The 26,162-nt window shown below is 66.3% G+C and overlaps 3 protein-coding genes across 5 annotated transcripts; all 3 read right to left on the bottom strand.

Moving 5' to 3' along the window:
* Positions 1-1,338: 1,338 nt before the first annotated feature.
* Positions 1,339-14,555, bottom strand: PIGQ (phosphatidylinositol glycan anchor biosynthesis class Q). Its single transcript, XM_019988061.2, has 11 exons — positions 14,507-14,555; positions 9,828-10,526; positions 8,212-8,343; positions 8,011-8,131; positions 6,518-6,644; positions 6,165-6,318; positions 5,925-6,036; positions 5,279-5,359; positions 4,684-4,798; positions 3,341-3,402; positions 1,339-2,643 (listed from the first exon to the last, which is right to left on the bottom strand). Exons 1-11 carry the CDS (start codon positions 14,542-14,544, stop codon positions 2,491-2,493), a joined length of 1,794 nt encoding a protein of 597 aa, XP_019843620.1. The 5' UTR covers positions 14,545-14,555; the 3' UTR covers positions 1,339-2,490.
* NHLRC4 (NHL repeat containing 4) lies at positions 10,476-16,459 on the bottom strand. Of its 3 annotated transcripts, none has more exons than XR_011563970.1 (4): positions 16,377-16,459; positions 14,976-15,992; positions 14,507-14,555; positions 10,476-10,526 (listed from the first exon to the last, which is right to left on the bottom strand). XR_011563970.1 is itself a non-coding variant. In XM_070779375.1 (2 exons), exon 2 carries the CDS (start codon positions 15,440-15,442, stop codon positions 15,008-15,010), a length of 435 nt encoding a protein of 144 aa, XP_070635476.1. In that variant the 5' UTR covers positions 15,443-15,992; positions 16,377-16,459; the 3' UTR covers positions 14,623-15,007. The 3 variants fall into 3 exon arrangements, 1 of the variants encoding a protein (XP_070635476.1); XR_011563971.1 differs by lacking the exon at positions 10,476-10,526 and adding an exon at positions 12,751-12,910; XM_070779375.1 differs by lacking the exons at positions 10,476-10,526; positions 14,507-14,555 and having other exon boundaries at positions 14,623-15,992.
* On the bottom strand, positions 15,514-19,971 carry PRR35 (proline rich 35). Its single transcript, XM_019987037.2, has 6 exons — positions 18,869-19,971; positions 17,990-18,605; positions 17,728-17,847; positions 16,787-16,844; positions 15,587-15,738; positions 15,514-15,534 (listed from the first exon to the last, which is right to left on the bottom strand). The coding sequence occupies exons 1-6, from the start codon at positions 19,969-19,971 to the stop codon at positions 15,514-15,516; spliced, it is 2,070 nt and encodes a 689-aa protein (XP_019842596.2).
* Positions 19,972-26,162: the final 6,191 nt, after the last annotated feature.

The following is a 26,162-nucleotide window of genomic DNA, read 5'->3' as shown; positions in this document are numbered from 1 at the left end:
GGATGCTTGGGGGCAAAGCGAGAGGGGGAAGCAGCTGCCCCAGCCTCTCAAGTCTCCCTTGGCCTCACCGTGCACTGGGTACGTAGGTCAGGCCTTGGGCCCACAAGATAGGAGGCCCAGTGGGCCTTTCAGGGCACAGTTAGGGGCAACTGATGATCAGAGTATGAGTTCAACAAAGCGGCTGCAGGAAGCTGGGAGCCACGGGGATCTGGTGAAGGGCGCGAAGTGACGTGCCGGCTGTCTCCTGGTGAGAAGTTACAGCGTGAGCACACCGTGGGCCTCAGGCCACCTGCTTCAGCAGCTGGCCATCCCTCTCTGAGCCCACCTCTGCAGCAGAAGAGCACCGGGCCCTCCTCTGTGGGCAGCCGTGAAGACCTGTCAGGGAGGTAGCGGCCCCAGATCAAAGTGGAATTGTCCATTTCTCAGGGCAGCCTGAGTTGTATGTAGCACAAAGCCCTAGGTCAGCGTGGTAGGAGCAGTCAGAGCCCTGGGCTGGGGTGGGGGCCATTGATGAAAGCCATACAGGTCCAGAGACCAGACAGGATGGGAGCAGCCGAGACGTGTAGGTGGCGTGTCTCAGTGGCTGCCAGTGGCCAGTGTTCCCTCTGCTGGCTCTGGGGCCAGGCCTGGCCCTTGGGAGATGGACAGGCAGTCCTGTACCCGAAACGAGTGACAGCTGCCTGACAAGGCCGGGAACGTGGCTACCACTGCCCAGCAGGCTGAGCGGAGCAGGGGAGAATTCAGCAGGAGGTGAGGCAGGCCCCAGATGCTGTTTCTGAAGGTGGAGACCCTTCTTAGCAGAACATGGGGTGTGGTCCTGTCCGCCAGGCCCCACATGGGTCCTCTGCTGACCCCGGTGGAGACGCTGGCCTGGAAGTTGCCAAGTGGCCTCTTCAGGCTTCTACCCTCTCCCCCACAGCCCGGATAGCAGGCTCAGGGCAGTCATCCACGGGCCCTGGAAGCTGCAGGATGGAAGAGTCCATCAGGAAGTACCCCGTCCGTGTGTGGAGTCCCAGGTCTCAGGCAACAACACGCTTATCAGAGCTTACCCACTTACCCAGAGGTCTGCACCCCAGGCCCATGTCCTGCTCTGGGAGCCCCTCACGCCAGGGCAAGGCCCAAACTAGAAAGCAAGTGGCCCTGGGTCCGTCCATCCACGCCAGGACATCTTCAAGGGGCTACACACCCAGCCCCCACATCTGCAGAGGCCTGCGGAGTGCCCACTGCCCCCCAGCTTGGTCATCGTCTTAGGACAGACAGTGGGGGCCCCCGCCCCAGGAGAAGGGGCACCTCCCCAGACCCCGTTGCTCAAGTGCTGATGAAGGCACAGTGGCGCACTCCAAGCACATTGGAGGCTTTATTGTCCCGGCAGAAAAGACAGAGCCAGGACCCACCCTCCTGACCCTGGGCTGTGGGGACATGCCCAGGCCTGCCCACTGTAGCCCCCAGCAGGGGAGCGTGGGTGTCAGGTGGGCAGTCCTGAGTGCCTGGGTGGACGGGGGCACAGCCCCACCGCCTGCTGCACACACGTCTCCACCTTCACGATGACACGCTGTACATGACGCCACCGCCTCTTGAGGGCCCCCATCCCCGGAACTCTGGGCTCACACCCACACCCAGGTCCTGCCTGTGGCTGCCAGGCAGGTACAGACCAGCGCTGGGACCCCTGCCTGGGGGCTGCCTGCCCCTGCCACAGGCCAGTGACAGGATGGAAGATATAGCCAACAAGCCTGATCCTGCAGGGAGTAGGGTGGGAACGGGCAGCCAGGTGGGCGGGTCCCTGCTGCCAGCAGGGGCACCCCCTATGGCCTGGCTTCACTGAGAGACACCCAGAGGTCTGTGGGCAGCTCCTGCTGCAGAACAGTCTTCCCAGAAGCGTCAACAGGAAGCCCTGTGTGACTCGGTGCCAGAGGCACTGCTGCCCAGCTTCCTGGAACCGCTGGACCGGGCTGGGGGTTGGCAGCGGCTTGGATCCCCCAGACTGGCTGGCTTCTTCCCCACTGAGACAAGCTGGAAGGCACTGGGGACCCCAGGGAGCAGCCCCCAGGGAAGGAGATGCTTGGGGGCCAGAGTCTCGAGGTTACTTGAGTGCACCCTGGGAAGGGCCCCCCTACCCATGACAGGGTGGGGTGCAGGGGAGCAGCCAGGAGGATCGCCGGCCCATCCCACTGGGAACGGGCAAAGCGGGCAGAGGCAAGGCTCTGCACACCCGTCCGGGTCTGGGGCAGGTCCAGGGGCCGGTGGGACAAGGTGAACCGTGCCGTCACAACAGGTCAGCAGGGGGCCCCGAGGCAGAGCTGATGGTGCTGAAGCTGGGTGCTGGCTTGGCTGACTGCGCGCGTCCCCCTCCTCACCACCCCCAGGACCGGAGTCGGGTGGAGATGCGACGGGTGGGGCCTGCAGAGGCCCCGACAACCAGGGGTAGCAAGAGGTGTGTGCCGCCCTGACACCTGGCAGATGGCGGTGCAAGGCGGGCCGGGGGCCGGGCCCTCAGTCCTGCTTGTCCCCTCTCTGCCTCCAGGGGTAGATGAGCTCCCCGAAGAACAGCTTGCGGCACAGGGAACCCCAGGAGTGCTTGGGGTGGCAGCCACAGCTGGGGAGGCGGTAGGTGCGCACCACGTGGCTGAAGGGCAGAGGGTTTATCTGGAAGCACAAGGGCAGCGATCAGCCAGGACATGGCCCCAACCCCCGGACTCCCTCTCCAGGCCTCGCAGGCTGTCCTGGGGGTCCCTGGGCTGGACAACTGCAGGGCAGGGCTGGCTCCGAGCCAGACACACTCTTGCTGGGGCACACAGGTCAGGCAGGCCCGGGCCTCAGTCAGCAGTGCTCTGCTCTGGCCCGGCTGCGGGGGCCGAGACCCCGCTCCAGGACTCACTCCTTGAAAACCACCTCGCTCCAGGCCTCCCCAGAAAACCACACAGGCTCCTTAGCCTCTGAACTCTCCTCTCAGGCCAGCCTGGCTGCTTTTGCGCCTCAGGCAACTGGCCCACAGCCCCAGGGGGACAGGCCCCAACCCAACAGGGCTGGCCTGTGCCACGTTTCTGATATCCTGCCTGGAGACAGAGCCCCGGCCCAGGGCAGGACACAGGGACGCAGGGCCCAACAGGTAGAGCCTGGGTACCCCAGGGTGTCTGGCACACCACAGGGATTCAACGCTGGGGGAAGGCCCAGGCAGAGGGGGCGTCACGGTGCCCAAAGGCCTTGGGAGCAGGGGAGTCTCCCCGGGGCCCCTGAGGCCCCCCACCAGGGGGGCAGAGAACATGCCCCAGAACAGGGGGCCTCACGGTGAGCAGGGCGCCTGTCGACGGGCAGCAACGCGAGGGCCGCAGGGAGGCCTTACCTGCATCAGGAGGCGCAGGGGCCGGCCAGCCTCGTGCTCCAGGACCCGGAACTTCACGCCGGCTGTGAGGAGAGTGAGGCCCGGTGAGGCGGGGCGGTCCCCGCAGTGCGCCCCTTGGAGGGCTGCACGTTGTGGGCAGCAGCCGCCCCTCACCAGAGCTCCAGCAGAACCGCACTGAGACCAAAGCCCAGGGTCTGCAGGCAGGGAAGAGCCAGCAGGCTGTGCTGCTCTGTGAGCAGGGCAGGGGTTTCCTAGAGTGGACACAGCACCCACTGGGGGGTGGGCACCCTGCTCATCACAGTGCCTTCCAGCACAGCTGACTCGGGGACCCACCACACTCTAGCCTGCAGTGTAGGCTCCCATGCCTGGGGATCCCCAAGGTGGAAGGTTCTTAAAAGGAGAAATAGGAGCTAATTATCAATTGATGACGAGGCCCCAAGGCAACGCAGTGGAGAGAAAAGGCGGCATCTGCAGCCTTTCCTTTCCTGGGAAGTTAAAAGGACTGCGCAGGCCTGAGCGCAGGCGGGGCCAGGGAGGTGCCAGGTCCGGGGGCTGAGGTGTGGTGGGGACTGGGGGAGCCTGGGCCACCTGGGGGTCAGCGGAGGAAGCTCTCGGAAAGAGGGTTTGAGGACATCCGGTGGGCAGACTCAAGGCCTAAAGCCCACAAACACGCACATTCATGTCTCCTGACTCCAAACTGGCTGCGAGCAGCCGCCACAAGCTCTGGGGTGGGCTGAGCTGCTGGCTGCAAACCAGCCCAGGGCCTCCTGGGCACACTGGTCACCCGGGGGCCACGCCAGGAACCCCCAGTTTCCCCGACTGTTCAAAGACCCTGCACTGGGTAGGCTGGACCACAACTCTGACCAGTCGGGTCTGGCCTCCCTGTGCCTGCAGTGGGGACGGCCTCCCGTCAGGGGCATCTGGCCAACCTGCAGCTGATGTCAGCATGCAGACAGGGGCCTCTGCCTGCAGGGGGGCCAGTGGGGGTGGCCGGGCTGGCCAGTGTGGCCGCAGCAGGCAGCAGTCTTCTGGGGGGCCAGCCCCCAGTGGAGGGATGCCAGCAGGCACACAGCCTCACAGCCACAGGGGACACGTCTCTCTTCTGAGCCACACACAGGCACTGCCCATGCGACACTGCAGGCACGCTTCCGAGCAAACTGCACACTCATCCCAGGAAAGGCTCAGGAGGCAGGAGGGCTGCGCGTGCAGCCTCTGAACCTGAAGGCGGGCTCCCCCTGAAGCTCACGCCCCAGAACCAGGGCCCTGTGCTCCCTGCCTGCCTGCCACACAAACCGCGGCTTCCAGGGCCCCAAGTGTGCTCCCTGGCCAGCGTGCAGACCTACCCGCAAGCCTGTAGGGCCGGCACAGCCGGAGGCCAAGCGAGTACAGCGGCAGCGAGTTGATGAGGTCCACGAGCAGATGGACCAGGCCCTGCACGGTGACCACTAGGAGCCGGAGCTGCAGCACAGACAGTGCTCAGGGTCTTGGGCCTGGGACCGTGGCCAGAGCCATGCTGCACATGCCTGAGCTGAGCGGCCTGACAGGTCCCCGGGGCGTGCAGGGGCCAAGCCCTGAACCTGAGGCCTGAGCACAGGAGTCACGAAACCCCCTCCCACTCAGAAGACGGGGCACTCCAACCCAGGGACACACGCCACTGGCCCCTCGGCCTGGCCACCTGGGTACCACGCCCCTCTGCTGGCCACACTCCGCCCCCCCGCACTACGGAGAGCCCTGCCCTCCATGCATCCAGCGGCGTATGCCGGGGCAGTAGGGGGTGGTACCCCCAGGGTGGACCCCTGTCCACTCCAGGGCCCAGTACACAGAGTCCAGAACAGCCACCCTCTGTTGTGGCTGGCACAGGTGGGTGGTCTGCCCACAGCTGCCCGCTGGTAGGCAGAGCCGGCAGTCACCACTCTGCGCACGTGGCACTCGGCTCACCAGGGTGAACACCAGGTAGTACAGGGCCGTGGTAGGAAGCAGGAAAATCAGGATGGTGAAGAGCAAGGTCCCGATGAACAGCTACGAGGAGAAAGGATGCCAGCATCAGCAGCAGCAAGAGCCCCACGCTGGGGCGCCCCCACCTGCACTGACCATAGCCCCTCCGCCAGTCCAGAGGTGGAGCGCCCACCGCTGCCTGATGCCAGTTGGGACAGCCCTCCCCAGTCCTGGGAGGGATGCCTGCCCTCCAGACCTGGTGACACAAGGGCAGAGAGTGGGTAGAGACAGGACCAGCTGAGAGGTGTGCAGCCCATACACTAGACAGGAGGGGGGTAAAAATTAGGCAGGAAGAGAACACCCTGAAGGGCAGCACTCAGGGTCCCTGTGGCGGGTGTGGACAAGCTAACAGGACGAGCCAGGCCCCATGCGCACTCACCTCCAGCGCCTGCTGTCCTGCAGCCTCCCGGAGCAGGGTCTGTCCCCGCCTGCGGCGAGTTCTGCCCCGTTATGGCCCCGTATACACCCTGCCCCTTGCAGCTCCCTGAACCCCTGGGGCCTGCGGAGCAGGAGCGAGGCTGCCCCTTGTGATGCCCGGGCCACTGCATGGGCCGGCGCAGGCCGAAGGCCGGCTGGACGGAGCTGGTACCTGGTCCAGGTCGTAGGAGCAGGAGTCCACGCGCTGGCGCAGGACGTTCCACTTCTTCCCTCGGAACAGGCGCCACAGCGAGGACAGGCCGTGGATCTTCAGGCAGTAGAGCCTGCAGACCACTCCCGTCAGGGTGGGGGCCACCCCACACCCGCCCGGCCCGGGAGCCTGTCTGCGCCCAGGGCCCGGGGCTGCACGCGCCAGCCCGCCGGGGGGTAGGGGGGGGGGCGGCACACCCACCTGGCGCCGTAGACGTAGAAGCAGTAGATGTGGAAGGTGAGAAGGGAGATGATGTCCGACAGGATGGACAGGGCGACCGTTAGGCCCAGGCAGGCCGACAGACCCAAGTGCCACAGGATGTGCTCGATGAAGGGGGACATGAGGTGGATGTAGCCTGGCGGGACGGGGTCAGCCTTGAGGGGTGCCCGGGGTCCTGCAGCCCCTGGTCCTCCCTGAGGTCGGCTGCCTGAGGTGTGGCCCAGCTCCACACACAGGGTGCTGGGCCGACAGGAAGCAGAGGCCAAGAGGCCCCCTTCCCCCTCAGCTGGGCCTCTGTCCCCGGGGCACGCACCGCGGGGCTGGCCGGCACTCACTGATCCACAGGTGGATGTGATACAGGAAGAAGCGGCCCAGCACCTGGTCCAGCGCCCGGTTCATTTTGAGCCCGGCGGGCGCACCCATCAACCACTGCAGCAGATGCTGGAGCTCCTCGGCCACACGCTGCAAGGATGGGGGTGTCACCCGGTGACCCACCTGGGGACCCTACATGAGCCTGGGGGTTCAAGCTCATCAGGGGCCCACGAGCTGGGCAGGGGTGGGGTAGCTGAAGGGTCCCACGGAGGGAAGAATGACGAGGGGTAAGGGTCTGGCACGGGGCCTCACAAGGAGCGAGTAAGCCGACTCCCATCCTGGCCACCCCAGGAGGAACACGGTGCAAGCACGGCAGGCGGGCCCTCAGGCCTGGGCCTCGGTACCCATGGGGGGCCACAGGCGCCCTGTCCCTGCCCTGTCTGCCAGCCCCTCCTGCCTGCACACAGGCCTCTCCCAGCCCTGGGTGATGGCCTCTGCTGCGTCTGGGGCAGTGAGAAGGGAACAGAATGTTCTTTATAAATAGAGCTTATTTAATATTTAAAGGGTAAGAGCTTGGCAGCAGGAAGAAGCTTTCATTTTTAAATTAAATATTTATATTTCTGAGCAATCCTGCAGAAAAGAGGCCTAGGATAAAACTGGCCGAAAGGCAAAGCGAGGATGAAACGGGTGGAGTGGCCGAGCCCCCTCCCAGCCCCCAGGTCCCCCCTCCTCCCTCCTGGGCCAGCCTCCCTTAGAAGCTACGGGACTTGGCCTGCGGGCTCCTGCCCTGTGGGGTCCTGGCCACCAGCAGGCCCAGTGCCCACCTGTGACTGGAGACTAATGATAGCAGGAGTGGCTGAGCCCACAAGGATGCTACAGTCAGATCTCAGCGGCTTGACCACACCCAGGGCCGAGAGGGCCCCAGAGGCCTGGGAGGGGTGCTGAGGGGCTGCCCTGGGCAAAAAGACAAGCTCCCGATACAAGTGCTGAGACGGCAGAGAGAACTCAGAGCCTGTGTGGACGGACAGCAGGCAGGCGGCCATGGCTGGGAGAGGAAGCCGGGGCTTCTGGCCCTCAGTGCGGGAGCCACAGAACCGGCGGGAGGGTGGCAGACGGGAGGCTGAGTGCACCACAGAGAGCAGCCTGGAGGCACGGGGTCTCCGTGACGCTGACCCGCTGACCGTGCACAGGCCTGGGCTGATGGCCAGGAGAGCAGAAACGACTGTGCACAGCGGGGCCACGGGGCGCTGGGACCTGGGCCTGGCAGGCAGGTGGTGCCCCTGCAAAGCCTGCACAGGGGCTCCAGATGGCCACCGTCAGGACGGGAAGGCCAAGGCCAGCAGCAGCAAGGTGGCCCAGCTACAGGGCCCACATCTATGCAGCTCCACGGGTCCCGCAGGACACAGTGGCTGTGAGGGGACCGGGCAGGCCCGCTGCGAGCTGCTCCCAGGAAGGGCTCGCCCCACCCCCAGGAAGCAGGTGCTGGAGAGCAGCCGGGGCCCTCCCGCCAACTCACGTCAGCCACAGGGACGAGCGCCTCGGCCAGATGAGCAAAGCGGTCCTTCCTGTGCAGCCAGGACAGCAGCAGGAGGCCCAGGGCCATGTCGAGCAGCACAGAGACCAGCGTGTTGGCCTTCCTGGAAGCAGGTTCAGCGGGCGTGAGTGTGCAGGCAGCTGCAGGGGTCAGTGGGGGGCAGGGGGCCCGCAGCGCCCGCACCTCATCAGCTGGGCAGGGCCCTCGGCCCTGTGGGCACTGACGACGAGCGTGAGCTGGTCCAGCCGATGCCTGAGCTGCTCGCAGGTAGACAGCTTGCTCCAGATGAAGGACAGTGGCCACGGCCGGAACACCCTGCAGGGCACGGAGGCAATAGGCCTTCGGGACCTCGGGTTTCCCTGCATTGGGGCTGCCACAGTCACGGCTACTACCCCTCAACGTGCAAAGGGAAAAGGCCCTGGCGGCCCCAAACACCCATGGCCACACTGCTGAACTCCGTGGGCTGTGGACACAGGGGAGGCCCTGTGGGCAGCCCAGTGCGGGTCACAGTCGCTCCTATCAACTGGGAACACGAGGTGCTAACTCCAAGCACTGAAGCTGAGCACCTGCTGGACAGACGACCGTGTCCAGGGTCAAGCCCAACACGACTGACCCCTCACGCAGCAAAGGAAGCACCAGACGCTTCACAGACCTGCAGACATTGAGAGGATGTGTTCTCAAGCGAATGTGAACCAAGTGTCCAACGGCAAACCCAGCGCCTGAGTCCGGGGCAGCCCAGAGCCCTGCTGTTGGCCGGAGGGGCCGACGGGGCGCCTGCCACGTGCAGGGCCGCCAAAGGAGCACGCTGAGGGCCCCGGGGGGAGGGGGCCTTGACCCTGGAGGTTTAGACTTTGACCCAACTCCCAGAGAGAAATGCAGTCAGCACACTCCCGTTCCACCCAGTGGAAGGAAGGCGATGGGCAGGGTCTCCCCAAGGCCCAGGTCAGCCCCCCAGGACTTCGCTCCTGCAGCCACAGCCACGCCTCACACTGATGTTTGGGGCTCCTGATGGCCACCAAGGCCTAGCGCCTGCCTCTGGGTCTTCGGGACTGGGGGCACTCGAGCCGCAAGCAGCTGTTCTTGCGTTCTTTGAAAGCCAACAAAAGCGAAGGAACGTCTCTTCTCTAAAGTGCCCCCAAGCAAGCCCAGACACTGTCACATGACTCATTTCAAGGTCAAGACACTAGCAGCCCCTATAACCTAAGGTGCTGCCCACACACAGTTGCTGGTCTCTCTGTGGGGACAGGGCCACGTGCCCCCAGAGCCCCTGGGGAGTAGGCGAGGCCCGTCCCCAGACCTGAGGCCAAACCCCTTGACCTGGGGTACAGCATGGCTGTTCCGCGCCCAGCGGGGCCTCTGGGGGCTTCTCACAGGGAGAGGGCCCACAGCCAGGAGTGCCCTGGTGAAGCCCGAGACCAGCCCCCAGCAGACAGTGAGGGGCTACTGCCCGCAGCCTCCCAGTGCGGCCACTCCTGCAGCGCCAGGGAACGGGGTGGGCAAGTGCCGGGAGACCAGCAGGGGTCCCTGTGCGGAACAGCCCAGGTCTCCCCAGCACCTAAGTTCCCTGTTGAGGCCTGAGCTGTCTGAGGCTCACTGCGTCCCCTCCCCAGTGGGTCCCACGCAACAACCGAGGCTGCTGGGAAGCCTGGCTTCACCCAGAGCAAGAGGCACCAAGAGAGCAGCCCCCACTGGGGACGGGACGTGGGACAAGACCGGGGTGCGGGGGCAGCGTGGGCCTCAGAAGGGCCCGTCTGGCCTCTGTGGGCCCGACCTACCCGCCCTGCCCCGGGGACACCTACCGACAGGCGCTGGCAGCGGAGACCAGTGACAGCAGACAGGCCAGCAGCAGGCAGACAGGCCCCGCCGCGCGCTTGGCCAGCTCCACGAGGATGCTGGCCTCCACGCCCTCTGACTGCCAGTGCGTCAGCCGCACGGGGCCCTCATCGAACCGGTCACTTTGGAAGAGCACCTCACTCCGCGCCACTGTGTCAAAGACGGCAGCCAGGCCACCCGCGCTGGCTGTGGCATCCCCAGCCTGGCGCTCGGGCAAGGCTGCGGGCGGGTGCAGCCGTGACAGCAGCACCTTGCGCTGGTCGTAGAAGATGAGCATGACCTGGTCCTCGCAGGCAGGGGCGAGGGGCGTGGGCCCCTGCCGGCGGGTGGCCTTGCAGTTCCAGGACTTGCTGCCCCTCTCCCGACACAGCTGCAGCCAGGGCTCGTGGGAGAAGAGGGTGCCTAGGCCCTCAAGGAAGTGGCCCAGGCTCTCCTCCGGCTCCTGCCGGCGGTGGCACCAGGTGCCCAGCACAGCCACGCCCACCTGGCTGGCCTGCTGCACCTGGGCCAGGAGCTCCTTGACCTGGACGGGGATGAAGGGAAAGTGCACCACAGCCAGAACCACAGCACTGCTCTGCTCTGGAACCCACCGTCCCACCAGGAGGCCGCTGTCTGCCGAGGCGCAGCACGTGGGGAAGAAGGCCTTGAGCACCATGCCGGGGCCGCTGGAAAAGAGGAGGGCTCAGCTCAGAGCCACCACCGTCCTGTGAGGGCCCAGGGTGGCTGCCAGTGCTGGGGAGATAGGCTCTGGCCACAGCTTGTGGCTCAGACGACCCTGACAGACACATCCACGTGGCCACTGGGCCCACAGATGGGGGCGACCCGGCTTCAGGTCTAGTCGCAAGGCTGGCGGGGGAGCCCCCAGCTGCCCATCTCCGCCCTGGGCTGCAGTGTGCACAGGCCCAGGCCACGCCCACCCCCACCCAGAGACAGGGCCAGGCTTCCCTGCTCCAGACACAAGCACCTGAAACTCAGCGCCACTTAGGGGCTGAGCACAGGGCTAAATTTTTGTTTTTAAAGAACTGATTATGGTTTTTGACTGCAGCACAAGGGAAAATCTACAATCTCATTAACAATTAAAGTAATTTAAACATCTCAAAGCTTGACTTACTAAGCTAGCAAGAACAAAGATGCACATCTAAACAAATCACTGCTGAGCTGAGGAAAGTCAGGCGCGTGCCCACCGCCAGCAGCTGTGAGCCTTGGTGTGGGGGCCCCAGAAGATGCCTGGGCACGTGCCTGGTGCCCGAGTGAGCCCCTGGGGAGCCTCGGTGCTCAGGCTGGGATCCACCGGCATCCACCCTGCCCCAGCCTCCCCCTGCATGGGGCCCACCCCTCCCTGGGCTCCCACCCTCTTGTCACAGCTGAGCACCTCCCTCAGGACCTCCCCCCACAGGCTGTAGAGATGGGGGTGGCGCTCCCCAGCCTTCACGTGATCCTGGACAGCAACAACCTCCCCAAGAGGCCGCGGTTTCTGAGTCCTGCGGGGCTGCGAGCCTCACCCTGCACGAGAGTCAGCCTGCTGCGGAGCCAACTCTCAGGAGCTCTCCACGTCCCACCCTGGCGGGCCTGGCGGGCAGGAGCTTCGCCTTGGTGAGGGCTCACTGGGGCTCTGGCCCCCTCCCAGACACGAACGACCCCACTGTCAGCACAAAGCGCACAGCAGCGCCCTGCCACACCCGAAGGAGGGACACAGGCCTCTCACTGAGCCTGGCCCTCCAGGCCCCCGGGCTCACCAGGCCCTTGGGGACAGGGGGACAGCGAGGCTGAGGAGGCGTGACTTTGAGGGAGCCCTTTCCTGAGAGTCGGGAGCTCTGGAGGGGGCCTCACACGCCCACGACTTAACAGGCAACTGGGGCAGCTACTTTCCTCCCCTCCAGGGAGCCCAGAGCGGGCTGGAGGGAGAGGCCTCTCCCCGCTATGGGTTCTGACTGAAAGGGTCCCCCTGAGTCCAGCAGCAACCAGACTCCCAAATGCCCCTCCCTGCAGAGATCAGAGACAGCAGGCAACATGGCGTCTGCAGGGAGACCTGGAGCCCAAAGGCAGCCCCGGGCCAAGTCCCTGTGGCCACTGGCAGGGGCATCAAGGACTGCCCTGTCTCCTGACACCTGTCAAGGGCATCACAAAAGGGACAGAGGCATTCTGCGTGTGAGTCCCGCCAATGCATGTTGACGACCAACGGGGAGCGGCCAGCACGGCACAAGCCTCTCAGCACCAGCCACTTGCAAACACCAGGTCAGCCAACTGACAGGATCACGGTCCCCTGCTTGGGGACTCCTCTCACAGGAGCTAAGAAAACCGCCCATTGCTACTGTCAGAAGACAAACACACTTGGCCTAACAGTGAGCAGATGCTCTGGGCAAAGCTGGTTACACGGTGGTTTCACTTGCAGAAAATTCATCGAGCTGTACACATACGATCTGTGCACTTTGTGTGTTTTATGCTTCATCTACAAAGTTTACCTATTAAAAGAAAGAAAGAAAGGAGAAGAAGAGCTCCTCATGTCTGGGGAAGGCAGCAGAGGGCAGAGGGTGGTGTTCCCATCTGTGGGGCAGTGAGAAAGAACTCTTAAATCGAGGGGCAAGTTTCCATCCCCACCCCCACCTCAGCCTCTGGGAGTGACCAACACAAAGAAGTCTGCTCAGATCAGACAGCCAGAAAAAGATGAAAGAGCAGGCAATCGATAGCAGAGGTGCAGATGGGAGAAAGCGGGGCAGTAACTCGGCACCGTGTGCATCTTTAAAGACTGCGATAAAGACAAGGGCACAAGCCCGGGAAAGCTGCCTGCTACCCAGGACACCAGGTGCCCTGTGACCCAGCCCACCACCCCAGGTCAGGCAACAGTCTGTGGGACACCCCTCTCCACACGACCTGAACTTAACCATCTACCTTGTGAAGCCAGCAGTCTGTCGTCCTCCGCCAGAACTGATTCAGGGCAAACACCCAGTTATGACTGGCCAGGGACCCCTCACTGCCTAAAACCATCCTCTGGGGAGTCTCCTGATCACTGCCCTTGGTAGCTCACAAGAATTCCTTGTACTCCTTATGTCTGCGATTAAAAACAACAAGGATTGTGTTTAAAGAGGGCTTTCCCCCTCTCTTTTCAGAAGAAAGGACACGAATCCAGGGCTCTGGGTTTTGGCCTGTACCGCAGTCAGAGACGACGGTAAAGCGCTGATGGCGAGTCCCCTTGACCCTGAATGCCCTTCCACCGGGTCCACGGCGGGACCGTGTGGGGCGGGCCAGAGGGCACCAGCCGGCCGCCCCTCACCGCACAGGGCCGGGCTCCAGACGCCCCGCCAGAGCGCCCCCGTGGCCCGCCGCGAACCTGGCGTCGCCGCCCCGACCGGCCTCCGGTGGCGCCCCCACTTTACGGCTGAGAAAGCAGGGGCTCCGAGAGGTAAGAGGCCCGCGTCGGCTCCGGAGGTCCCCGGGCTCCCCGGCCGCCGCGGCGGGGCCTGGGCGCACAGCCCGGCGGGACGGGCCCCCAAGGTCGCGCCCCAAGGCCGCCGGCCTCCCCCGCGGTGCTCACCGGGGCCGTGCACTGGGCCGGCGGGGTCCGGCTGGGGTCGGGGACCGCGTCGGGCGGGCCCAGGCGGGCGGCGGCGCTCCAGGCCCCCAGCCCCGCCGCGGCCGCGCCGCGGGACACGCGCCCCATTTCCGCCCGCTCCCGGCGTTGCCGCGCGACGGTCCGCCGCACAGGCGCCCGGGCTGCCCGCTGGCCCCCGCCGGAGCGTTCCGCGCACGCAACGTTCCGGTCCCGGAGCCGGCGGCCGGCCCGCGCAGTGCCCCGGTCCTTCTGGCGGCCTTGTCTCCCCACGCGCTGCGCACAACAGCCTTCTCCCCGTCGCAGCGCTTCTGTCCCCCCCAGTCTACCTACAGTGTCCCCCAAACCATTGCCTTCCAGTTCCCCACCACGGCGTCCAGACCTCCCCTGTCCCTGGTTTCCTCGTCTGAGGGTTCCAGATCCAACCTTGCCCCATCACCGCGGGGTTAAAGGACCCCCAGGCCCCGGAGGGGGTGGGGCGCCAGGGGTCCCAGAAGAAACTGCCTCTTCAGCTCCGGGCTGGCCCCCTAGCACTCTGCTCCCTGCAGAGGCCAAGCGACCCCTGAAGTTGCAGGGCCAGTCCAGAGGCTGAAGCCATCTGGGATGGGGGTTGGGGGGCGCCTCTGGCCCCCTCTTCTTCAGGGAACAAGACCCCTAACTCAGCAGCAGCCGTCAGCATTGACGCAGCACCTGTTCCCCGCACTTCCTTACTCTGACCCACTTAATCCAGGGCCATGCTCTCAGGAGCCAGGACACACAGATGGATCCTGAGACCACCCCCTCACCACGCCCAGGGCCAGACTAGGCGTGGCCCACCCCGGGGGCCCTGATGGAGCTGGGAGCCTGGCTGGGCCCAGACTCTGAGGAACCCCACTCCTCGGCACCCCCAGCCTGGTTTTTCTGTCTGTGCTCACAGGAAGGCTCTCCTGCTCTTGACTACTGCCCGGGACTCTCCCCCTGCCCATGAGCCTGAGCTGTTTGGTCCAGCTCCAGGAAGTCAGACAGTCTCACATGGGCCCGGAGCATGGAGGGTGGTAACCCAGCTGTGTGTCACCCCAGGGTGCCTCCAGGTGGCCCGTCCTCTGCTCCCCCTCTTACCTCAGCTGGGCCCAGAGAAGCTGCAGGAGTCTCGGCATCCAGGGCACCTCTGAAAACAGGGGACAGTGAGGAGCCGCACCCCTGCCCAGCCCAGCCCAGCCCAGCCACACCTACCCTGCCTGCCTCCCTCTGATTAGAAGGCTGGGGCTGGAGCACTGAATGGAGAGCCGGCCCGGGTAAGCGCTGGCGGCTGGCCCAACACGCCAGAGACATCCAGGCTTCAGCTGCTGGCCCCAAAGTGCAGGCCTCCTAGACCCTGGGGGCTGGAGGCAGCTGATTCCGGCTGCCCCCTGAATCTGAATCCTCCCCAGGAGAAGGAGAGGAGTCCAGGCCAGGGCCCGGTATGACGGGGCTCAGGACTGTCAGCAAATGTCCAGGGTCAGGAGGGCGAGACCCACGCCAGGAGGACTCTGAGAAACCTGAACATTCCTTCCATCATAGTCTGGGCCCAGGGGGCTACGCCACGCACAGAGAGGGGCGCTGCGGTTCAAGCCCACAGTATCAGTCCAACTCCAGGTGGGACTGGTACACTTTGATGTCGCCGTCCTCTGCGTCTGCCACCAGCAGCTGGCCCTGGGGCCCACAGGCCACACCCAGGGGCCGCCTCAGCCCCTCGGAAACCAGGCAGATGGGCTCCCTGGCCCGGCGGAACAGGGTCACCTGGCGCCGCCGCTGGTCCGCCACAATGACACCGCCCGCTGCGTCAGTGCACACACCTGCCGGGCTGCCAAAGGGGTGCCCGGTCAGGTCCCCCAGGGAGCCCAGGGGCTGGCGGGCACTGCCAAACAGCTGTACGTCCCCAAACTCCTCGCTCACAGCCAGGCCCCCGTCGGGTGCCAGGCCCACCCAGCAGGGGCCCTCCAGGCCTAGCAGGGAGGCAGGGGCCAGTGGCGCCAAGTCAGGGCCCAGTGTGAAGCTGTGCACAGCCCCAGGCATGTAGTCTGTCACCAAGAGGCGGCCGAAGGCATCTACAGCCAGCCCCCGGGGGGCGGAGAAGGAGCCCACCGTCACCCAGCGGCCTTGAGGAGCTTGGGTGGTGTGCTGGAGCGCACGGACAGCCCCGTGGACCAGGTCACTGACCACCACGAGCCCAGCAGCTGTCACCACCACATCTTCCGGTACAAAAGCCCCAACCCCTGGCACGTAGCAGGGCAGGTGGCAGATGGAGCGTCCCTCGAGGTCCAGCACGTGGACGCAGGGTGTGGCACCCGCTGTCAGGAAGAGCAGGCCATCTGGGGAGCAGTGCAGGCCCTGGGGTCCCCCGGTAGCTGCGGCAGGCACTGGGATCTGCCCAAGCAGCCGGGGCCACCGGCAGCAGGCAGGGCCTCCGGGAAGGTCCAGTGCGGGGCACCGTCCCTGGGCCGTGGCTGATGCGCTGGTCGGGGAGGCCCAGGAAGTCCAAGCAGGAGGCCTGGGAGCAGGCGATGGGCCGCCGTCACAGCCTCAGCATCTCTGAGCCAGTCCTCCAGTCCAGCCAAGCGTGGGGCTGCAAGACAAGTAACAGCCTGCCGTGACCCGGGCAGCGCTGTGGGCCCGACACGGCTTCCTGGCACCCTGGTGTCCTCTCGACCTATAGACCTGACTGTCCCACCACGCCCCGACTGCCAGTCATGCATCTGGGCCCTGTTTTCCCAGCTGTGGTCCCTGAGCACAGTTCTGAGAGACACACGACCCCCAGATGGCTGCTGTTCCGCTCTGAGGTTCAAGAAGAGCTCTGGGCACCTCGCTGTCCGAAGTGGGGTAGGGGTGACAGATGAGCAGTGTTTCTCTAAAGGCAGAGGAACGGGGCCTTGTTGGAGACCTCCAGCCCTGAGGGGTAAAGTAGGGGTCCTTTCCTAGGCCTCTCTGGCCGGGGGGAGGGATCTCCTACCTGGGACCAGGCTCCCTGGGCCGCAGGCCTGTGTTGTTGGAAACCAGAGCTCAAGGGGGTGGGAGGAGCCACCTGGCCTCAGGGAGGGGCCGGCAGAGCTCTGGCCAGGTGGCCTTTGAGCTGCAGCCCAAGGAAGCCCGAAGGAAAGAGCCTGGCACTCAGCTGCTACCCGCCAGACACCCTCCAGCGTCGCCGCATTCCCGCCTCGGGGCCTTTGCACTGGCCTCTGGGACATTCCTCAACCTGTCCGGCTGGTTGCACTCAAGGTCCACCCAGCCACCCTCCCCAGGGGTCCAGGGCCTCTACTGCCACCACCTCAGGGGATAGCACCCACTCCGTCCTCCAGCCAGACCACAAGTTCAGGACTGAGGGAAGGGCTGTGCCCCTCGCCTGCTGGCTAGCTCACTCACCGGAGCCCAGGGTGGAGGCACCCCCGCACAGGCTACAGGTTGGGTCCTGTTTCTGCACCTGTGATGCGGGGATCACACACCTCTTGCAGAGTCAGGCTTACATCTGTCCAGTGGGTGCTAAGAAGTGGGAGTGCTAATGGGGGGCTGAAGTGGGAGGGGGCTCCCTCAGATTCGGGACCTGGGGATTCTCCAGACCCCTCATGCGTGGGTCAGCCCTCAGCCCCTAAGCCCCTCCAGGAAGCCCCTGAGGGTGGGGTTCAGCCCGTGTCTGTAACCCATAGCACTCCCTACCCAGCCACCTACACCCCAGCTCTGGAGGCTGTTGGGGGTGGGCGCGATGCTATCTGCTGTCGCCACGGCTGATGGGCAGCTGCAGTCCTGATCCGACTGGCCCCAGCCCGGCCAGCCCAGCCTGGGGAGCCGAGAGCAGGCAGGAGCGGCCTCCTGGGGCCACTCCTGGGTGGGCACAGAGGTGTGGCCAGCTCCCAGGCAGAGAAGCGATTAGCTGGGCCCAAGGGTCCCTGGGGCACCCCTCCCCCCGCTGTGGGAAAGCCAAGTCTGGCCGCACTGGGAGGGAGGCAGTGGGCTGTGAAAGCCGCCCGATGCCTATCGCAGCTGCAGGGGCTGGCCAGGGCCCAGTGAAGGCCACGCTGTGCGACCAGCCCTGGGCCACAGCACGTGGGGCACTGTTTAACCAGAGCGAGCAGCCTCCTGGACGAATCTGACATTAGGGCTGGCCGGCCAGATGGGGCTGGAGGCATGCCCTGGGGTCTGTGCCTACCACCCGTATGCAGAAATGCAGAGAATCTGAGACTGTGCATGCCTGCCTTCCCTGCCCCTGCTCTGCCCCTGTGGATAGCGCCCCACTCTCTCCCCAGACTCTGGGTCCCGGGGGAGGGCCCAGGACACTGTGCCCCGACGCCCAGTCTGGGGACATTTACGTGGACGGTGACGCTGCAGCGGCAGTGAAGAAGGAGCCCAGACGGGTGTGTGAAGGTGGTCTCCATTTTAATGTCCACAAACGTGCTCACCAAGGGGCCCTGGGCGGTGCCTGCATGGCCCTAGAGGCAGGCGTGGCCACAGCAGGTGGGGGTCTGTCCCCAGGCATGCTGGGAGGGGAGGGGAGCCAGGCGGCGGGCGCGGGGTCGGAGGAGGGCACCCGTCTAGGAAGGACCACGGGGGCAGCAAGGGCTGTGGTCAGACCTCGGCACCCGGCGGTCTCTGCAGGCCCGGGACGGCCTCGGGGGGCCAGGAGCCCCCAGCCCCACCGTGGGGGCCCCAGCTGCTGGGAATGACAGGGTCCTCGGGCCCCTGCAGGGGAAGGGCCGGCGGAGGGACACTGGAGTCGGCTTCACACTTGGTGGTGTGGCCGGTCAGAGGCTGGGCCGCCAGCAGGCCGCGTGGCTCTGGGGTCCCCCGGGCCAGTGTGGGGCCCAGCTCTGGCTGCGTCCATGGCCCCGTGGGCACCTCGTGCCCCTTGGCGGGAGCCCGCTTCACAGAGAGGTCAAGGGGTGCGTCGGGTGGCCGCGCAGCCCGCACCAACGCCTGGTGGATGGTGAGCAGCTCACGGCGGATTTTTCCTAGCTGCTCCCGCAGGGGCCGCGGGGCCAGGCCCCCGGCGGGTGCCAGCTGGCCCAGGCGCTGCTCCGCCCTGGCACAGTCGCCCAGGGCCCGCGTCAGGTCCCCACCCACATGCCCAGGGCCCCCCAATGCCAGGCCCAGCGGCTGCGGGGGCAGTGAGGCTGCGGGGCCAGCGGTCTCGAGGTCGCTCAGCTCCTCGTCCTCAGGCCAGAGCATCGCGGAGGGGCCGGTCCGCAGGCTGGTGATGGTTGGAGCCGGTCAGGAGGCTGCATTGTCCCCACGGTGCCCACCCCTCATGCCCCTGTGCAGCCTGGCACCCTCGCCTGGGGCCTCAGAACCCCAGAAGGGAGGAAGGCTGGCTGTGTGCTTCAGTCTCCCCTCTGCAGCCTGCAGTCCATATTCCTAGCGGCTGAGCTCTGGTGGGGGCCCACCCGGCCACCCTGCCCCTTCAGCCCTCCTCCCGCCTCCCTGAGTGCCCCATGACTGGGACCCCACACCCACCTGCTCTGGGCGCTGACGCTCGCTCGGCTGCAGGGGGCCTTCAGGAGTTCTGGCTGGGCCCCCAGGGCCAGCTTTCTCTTGGGGTCGCTCTGGGCCACTTGCCCCAGCTGCTCTTCCTGCCCGGGGTCCCTGAGAGCACTGCGGGGCCAGGGCCCACCCAGCCCCGGCACTGGCACCTTCAGCAGCCCAGGGACCAGGGCCCCAGGAGGCCCTCTCGGGGGCATAGGGGCCTTGGCGAGGGCGGTCTTGCCGGCCGGCAGCCCCAGGCTGTGCTCCAGCAGCAGGGGGTAGTACAGGCGGGGGGCCAGGGTGGGGCGTTCGGGGGGCTGTGGGGCAGGGAAGGCAGCGGCTGGGGGCAGCAGGGGGCTGGCCGAGGTCAGGAAGGGCACATGGGCGGCGGCAGCCAGGGAGGGCCCCAGGTAGGAAAAGAGGCCCGGGCCGAGAGGGTAGTTGACGCCCAGCAGGGACAGGTGGAGGCTCTGGGCCTCGGGGAGCTCCCCGGAGCTGGGCGGGGGGTAGCAGGGGACACTGGTCTCGGGGCCCACGGCGCCCACCATGGCTGCACTCCTCCGGCCCCCGCCCGACCCCAGCTTCCACGACTCGGCCAGGAGGCCCTCCAGGCCCGCACCCTTCTGCACGTCCCTGGGCTCAGGGGGTGGTGTCCCTGAGGAGGAGCCCTCGGCCCCCAGCCGGGGGCCCCCGACCCGGCGACGCAGGGAGAGGACATCGGTGGCCGCGAGGTCCAGGTCAGGTGTGGCAGGGGCATCCGGGAGCCGCGCCCCTCGGGGCCGGGCGCCGGGGTCAGCTGGGGCCAAGGGGTCCATGGGGCGGCCCGGGGTGGCCGCGGGAGGCCGGGATGTGGCCGGGGCGCGGCGACAGGCCCAGTCGGGGGAGTCCAGGAGGAGGGATAGCGAGTCCTTGCAGAGGCTGTACTTCATGTGGTTGTAGAGGTGGGACTTCTCCAGGCAGGTGAAGGGGCACTGGAAACACTTGTAGTTGTAGGGCTTGCCCCAGGGCCGCGGGATGTAGTGCGGCTTCTTGGGCTTCCGCGCCCGGGTGCGCGCCCCGGGGCCCAGGCGGCAGGAGCCGGCCTCTCGGGACATGGCAGCGGCTAGCGGGCGGGCCCCGGCCCCATGCCACCTGCGGATGGGGCCTGCGTCAGCGCCAGCGCCCTAGCCGAACCGCCCCCCTCCGCCCCGTCACCACAGCGGCCCTCCGCCTCCCCGGCCTCTGCTGCCCAGACCAGCAGGCCTCCCTGCCGGCCTCCCTGGAGGGTCAGCAGACACGGTCAGCACACAAAAATGGGGAAACGGGACTCAGGCAAACAGCAAATGCTTTCTTACTGTAAGTATGGCCGAGCCAACATTTGGGCACTAAAAAATTATTTGTTGTTTATCCGAAATTTAAGTTTAAGTCCTGTACTTTCTTGGTTGACCCTACGTACATGTTGGCCAGTCCCCGGCAGGCCCAATTCTGGGGTGACTCCATCCACACCCATCTGCCCCATGCCAGCAGAGCCTGGGTCTCCATCTACCCCTGGGGCACTGGTGAGTGACTGGAGGAAGCCAAGTATGAGCAGACTCACTTCTGGGGACGCGGCCCTTCCTGTCTCACCCCACCCCAAGGGACCCCGGCTCCCGGGGCAGCCGAGATGAGGAGCAGCAGGAGCTCTAAGAGCCTGTCAACACAGCACGGCCCTGCTCTGCAGGGTGTCCCTGGGCACTGCGGTCTCTGAGAGGGTCACCCTGCGTGGGCCAGGCCAGGCTGAGGGGCGTGGATGTCCGGCATGGCCCCACGGCACGGCCACCTGCTCAGCCCGGCTCCATCTGGGTGGCTGCCGGCAGGTCGGCGGCCGAGCCTGCCGCGGCCGAGCTTGGCCAAGACCCTCCTCTCCCCACACCCCGCTCGCCTGCTCAGAAGCCACTCCACAGTCCATCTGGGCTGCCACCTGGGCCGTCCACCGCCCCAGTGCGCGCCTCGGCTGGGGCTCGGCGAGTGCGTGCACACGAGCGTGCAGGGCTCCTACCGAGCCCTCCTCATGCAGCGCCCAGAGAGACCACCTCGGTGCAGCTGGGCCACCTTGGAACAGAGCCGGGCAGCTGCCAGAATGCAGGGGGCCCAGGCACAAAAGGCTCAGAGACCACTCAGAGTGGACAGGCCACCGCCCATGTGAATACACTGCACATACACACACCGAGGACGCACAGGGTCACAGTCACTCACGGGTGTGGACACACGGGCATGTGTCCCACTCCCTGAGGCTCAGCTGGGCAGGGCTGGGGCAGTCATTGGGAGCAGATCGTCCTCCCTGCTGGCCTTTGGGCTCTGCACATGGCGGGGAGTCACGTCTGCTGCCTCCAAACACTGAGCGGGCACCCCCATCATGGGAATGGCCAGAGGGGCAGAGAGGGCCGCCCATTAGAACGGGCCCTGGGAGGGGGCTAGCATGGCCAGGGCTCCGGTGTGGAGGGCTGCGGCCATCCGGGAAGGGACAGGGCTCCCAGCAGGGCTGGGAGGAGGGGGCTGGCTGAGGAGAGGGGCTGGGGCCCTAGAGGGCCGCAGACACGCCCTGAACTTGGCGGTGGGTGCAGAGGCAGGCCCCACCCCTGCCCCCCGCCCCACTAAGACACAGATGACAAATGGGTGTGTGTGCTCCAGAGACAGAGGCGGCTGTGCTGGGGCCATCGATCACCCAGCCCTGGGAGCCACACAGCTGTGCCGCCTGGTGCCACCACCACCCCACCTCCCAGCCGGGCCCCTGGACTGGGGGGGCTCCTCCTAGACCCCTGAACTCAGCAGGCAAGAGGCTTGTCCTGTGTTGGGCTTCGAAGCAGTCACCTGGCTGCAGGGGGGCTTGGTAGAGAGACATCTCAGTGCTGCTGACCCCATGGGGGCCCAGAGAACACCTGGTACCTGCCCAGCATGACTGTGCACAAGCATAAAACACCCCCAGACACCAGCACACACCCCACACCTCCAAAGGCATATTCATTCACACGTGTCCCAACCCGTGACTGTGACTGGGTGCCTGTGCCCAGCGTGGCCTGCCGCCCCCCATGTGCTGGCCCAGACACCTGGTCCCACTAACCCTTCCCTGGCTGGGGGAGAGCTGACAGCCGGCCAGGCAGGAGGCCCCACCCCAGGGGGGAGAGGGGGCACCCAGCGCTTGGAGCCCCCAGCAGCCACCAGGGGATTAGACCTTGTGTCTTGCGCCCTTGGGACTTGGGAGCACCCCACAGGGCGTTGTGCAGGTGACCAGGCTCCTCCAGGGCTGAAGTCCAGACCCCAACTCCCTCCCCGCTTCCCTGCAGGGCGTCCTCCTATAACGACGCTTCTACTGCGCCCTAATAGTTCGTGGAGCCTGGACACCGCGAAGTGGGGGATGTGGGGCTGGGGCAGCCCCGCCCACGCCCGGACAATCCTGGCGGCCTCTCGCGGCCCCCAAACTTCAGACCCGCCGCCGCCCGCGCCCGCTCTACCTGCGCCCTGGGCAGAATGGAGCCTGCTGCGCCGTGATAAGTCTGCGTGTAGCCCCGGAACCCCGCGGGAACTTCCCGCCCGGCGCCGCCGCGACCCCGCACCCCAGGGACCTGCACGGGCTCTCGGGGCGCGACCACGATTCCCGCCAGGGAAACTGCAGAGGGACCCCGCGCGGTCTGCAGTCACTCACTAGGCAGCGAGTCCCCGAAGCCTCCGCCACGGACCGCGTTCCCCGACGCCGACTTGCACCTACCGAAGTTGGTGGCAGGAGCGGCGGCGCGTGCGCCACGGCGCCGGCTCCGGGGGGCGCGGCGACCTCCGACCCAGGCTCGAGGGGGGCGGAGGCGCCCGAGCGCCGGCAGTGATCCCCTCCCCACCTCGGGTGCTCCCCCGTCTCTCCCACTCCCCAGCCCGCAGTCGCCCCCTCGGCGCACTCACCGGCCTCACGCGCCCGGGACCGGCTTAGCAATCTGCGCCGCGCCGGCAACTCGTGGATGGAGTCTTGGCCGGTGACACCGGTGGCGCCGCCCGAGCAGGGCAGGGTCGGGCAGCCCCGTGGAGGCGCGCGCAGTGGAGACGCAGGTGTGCGGCCGAACGAGGGGCGCCTGGCACGTCTCCGCCCTCGTCGCCTGCAGGCTGCCGCGGGGGTGCGCAGAGGCAGCCAGGTCTCCCGGGGTCCCCGCAGCGGTATGATGGGGTGTCAGCGGCCGAGGGCGCAGGGAGTGGGGCCGTCAGCATTCATCCGTCAGGGCAGGGCTCTGGCCCCTTGACAGCCCCTCCGCCTGAGCTAGGGCCTGGAGGCTGAGGCCCGGGACAGGAGGACCTTGGAGAACAGAGCTGGCTGAGGAGGGCAGAGCCCTGCACACTCGTGCAGCGAGTCTCCTCTGCTGACCAAGGCTTGCCTGCAGTGCCCTTCTCTCTTCTCCAAACAAGAGGCTGAATGGCTCTGCACCTCCAAGCCCCTGCCCTGCCCACTGACAGTCACTAACTCTGGAAAAGAGGGTCCCATGCGCTCACTCCTGCTTTCTGGAAGCATCACCCCCAGTCCCCTGGCAGGTGCTCTGGGGAGGGCCCTGCCCCTGCCCGCTGCTGGCAGGCCTCCTCTCCACTGCCCGTCCCTCCCCGGAGGGCCGCTGAACCAGGCGGGGCGGGGAAAGGGCCCACCAGGAAACACCGCCCCCTCTATCCTCACAGCCTGAGCCGCTCCACCGCCCGCAAAGCTTGACTCCATGTTGATACCAAACATCCAAAGTCAATAGTCTGGGGCCCCACGTCTCAGCTGGGTCCTAGCAGAAGTCCCCCTGAGCAGCCAGCACCATTCTGGAAGTGGACACAGACTGCAGGCCAGGCCAGTTCCTCAGAGGATGTTTGCCTTTGTTCAGGGGACGGTGTCCGAACCCGGAGGTGCGTGATGTCCATCTCAGGAGTGGGGTGGGGTCTGCCATCGGAGGGGCAAGTGCTGCCCCAGAGGCCCCCATGAGTGTCCGCTCCACCTTCTCTGGAACCCCCATTGAAGCCCAGGGCAGTGCAGCTCAGTGCGGGGACAGGGGCACTTTGGGGGGCAAAGGTGTGTCCTGTAGGGTCTCTGGGATGGAGCACTTTGGGCCCTGTGAGCCTGGCCACAGTTTCCCCAGCTGTGCAGGAGGGTGACTGGCCACGGCGCTATTGCTGGCACTCTGGTCAGCCCTGACTGGCATTTGTAAGGAGCAGGGCACCATGTTCTGGGGGCGTCCAGTGCCAGGACACTGGTGTGAGGGTGACTGTCCAGTGTCACCCTCCCTGATACAACTGGGGAGACCCCACTTCCCCCCGGCAAGCCCACAGGGCAGGGTGGGAGGGGTGGAGGGCTGCGGGGCGTGGGCACGGCCCACCAGCCGTCCCTCTCTGCCTGCCCGGCCTGGCCCAGCTGACCAGCTGACCGTGCAGGCAGCCCCAGGCCGGGAGACAGCTTGAGCGGTCGTCACGCCAGCAGCTCTGCGGAGCGTCGGGGCCAAGAGGCCTGCTCCTTCTGCACACAGACCCCACTCCGGACACACACAGCCAGGTCCCGGCCCATCTTGGGCACTGCCCAGACAGGGCAGGGGGCACAGGTCACCCTGAGACCTGGGGCTGGGGGTCCCAGGGATGGCACTGAGCTTCCTGGCCCCCCACTGCTGACTCCTCCTCCTGCTCTCTGGGAGGCCCTGCTGCCCACACAGGGGGCCGGCTGGCTGGAGGCTGTTGCCACCCTCCAGGGGAAGGGAGGGGCGTCTCAGGACAGCCTGGTAAAGCCCCAGAGAAGGGGCAGGAGGCCATGGAGGGCAGCTTGGCCCTGTGGACAGCCCTCCCCGGAGTATGGGCGGGACACGGAGTAGTCCTGCCCCCTGAGCTCAGACTGAAGGGCATGGCCGGGCTCCAGGAGGGCTTTTGCCAGGGGTACAGGTGGGTACCCCTGAGTGCACAGCAGGGGTCCCAGAGCTCAGCTGCAGCTTCAGCCTGACAGCCTGTCCCCAGTGCTGAGTCAGGGTGCACAGGCTGGCCCTGGCCGCGGCAGGGGAGGCTGGTCAGCGGTGCTCTGCCTGAGCCACCGTGGGCATCTCTGCTCCCTGCAGCTGGTACAGTGTGCCCAGAGCCTGTCCCACTTTCACCTTGCAGTAGGGTGTGGTGGGAGGCAGGAGGTCATGACCCACCCACAGGCCCCACCCCAGCATCCCAACATGCTGGTGTGTGCTCGGGCCCAGGGATTTGGCCCTACCCCAGAGGCAGCATCAGGGACCCCTGAGCTCAGGGGCTTGATCCCCTTGTGGCCTGAGCCCGGAATCCTCTGCCCATGCTCTCTGGGTATCGGTCTGGGCCTGCAGACTGGGCAGGGGGCCCTAGGGAGCAGCCTTCCCTCAGCTTGTCCTGGTGCGGGGCGGGGAGACACGCAGCCCCTCCCTCTGCCTCCAGGGAGGCATCATGGCCATTAACCTGCTCTGCCCGCTTGCCCAAGGCTGCGCATCTGTCACTTCCACTGATGCCGGCACTTGTGTGCCAGGGGCACGTGGGCAGGACGGACAGTGGGTCCAGGGAAGGCAGGGGGACAGCGGTGTGGTGCCCGAGGCAGGCCTGTCTCCTCCCCTCAGCATCCATGCGCAGCCCTCACCAGGACTGGTGTTGGGGTCGGGCAGCCTCTGCTCACCCCATGGGAAGGGGAACAGTGGCACAGCCCATGAGCAGGGTCTGAGCCCTGGGAGGGGTCAGCGCCAGGTGGACGATGGCCATGGCTCATGGTTACCCTCTTGCTGATGACACGTGGCAGCCCCCCAAGCGTCTGAGAGCTCCACCACAGGCAGAGCCTGAGTCATCCTAGGCACTTCCCTCCTGCACACTCGAGGTGGCCTCAGGGACTCATGGCACGGTCCCCAGGGGCGAGGTCATGCCCGGGGCCCTGAGAGCACTGGGGAGCCACAGCAGGTTCACTGCAGGTCTGTGAGGGGGCAGCAAAGCCACACTGACAGGACCGGGTGACACTGGGGCACTGGTGGGGGCGCCACAGACCCGCAGGGGCGCGCCCATGGGGGGCATGCTCTAGGGAGGGCATTGTGGGGCTATCCAGCCGGCCCAGGACATGGTGCAGAGTGGGCCCACGCCGAGGGAGAGGGTGTGCAGCTGGGAGGCTCCTGGCCCCAAACCTGCTCACTGCAGCCCTCCCCAACCAGCGCCATCCTTGGGAAGCACCCCTGGCCCCTCCACCAAAGCTCGCTCAGTGACCCCCTGGGGTGGGGCGGGACCAGTTCTCCACGCGCACTGGAGGTCCTGGAACCAGAAGCTCCTGGCTGCTAGCTGGAGGGGC

This window comes from Bos indicus, chromosome 25 (genome assembly GCF_029378745.1).
Source record: "Bos indicus isolate NIAB-ARS_2022 breed Sahiwal x Tharparkar chromosome 25, NIAB-ARS_B.indTharparkar_mat_pri_1.0, whole genome shotgun sequence".
In the NCBI taxonomy this organism is placed as follows: Eukaryota; Metazoa; Chordata; class Mammalia; order Artiodactyla; family Bovidae; genus Bos; species Bos indicus.
This window is presented reverse-complemented; position numbering and strand designations above follow the sequence as displayed.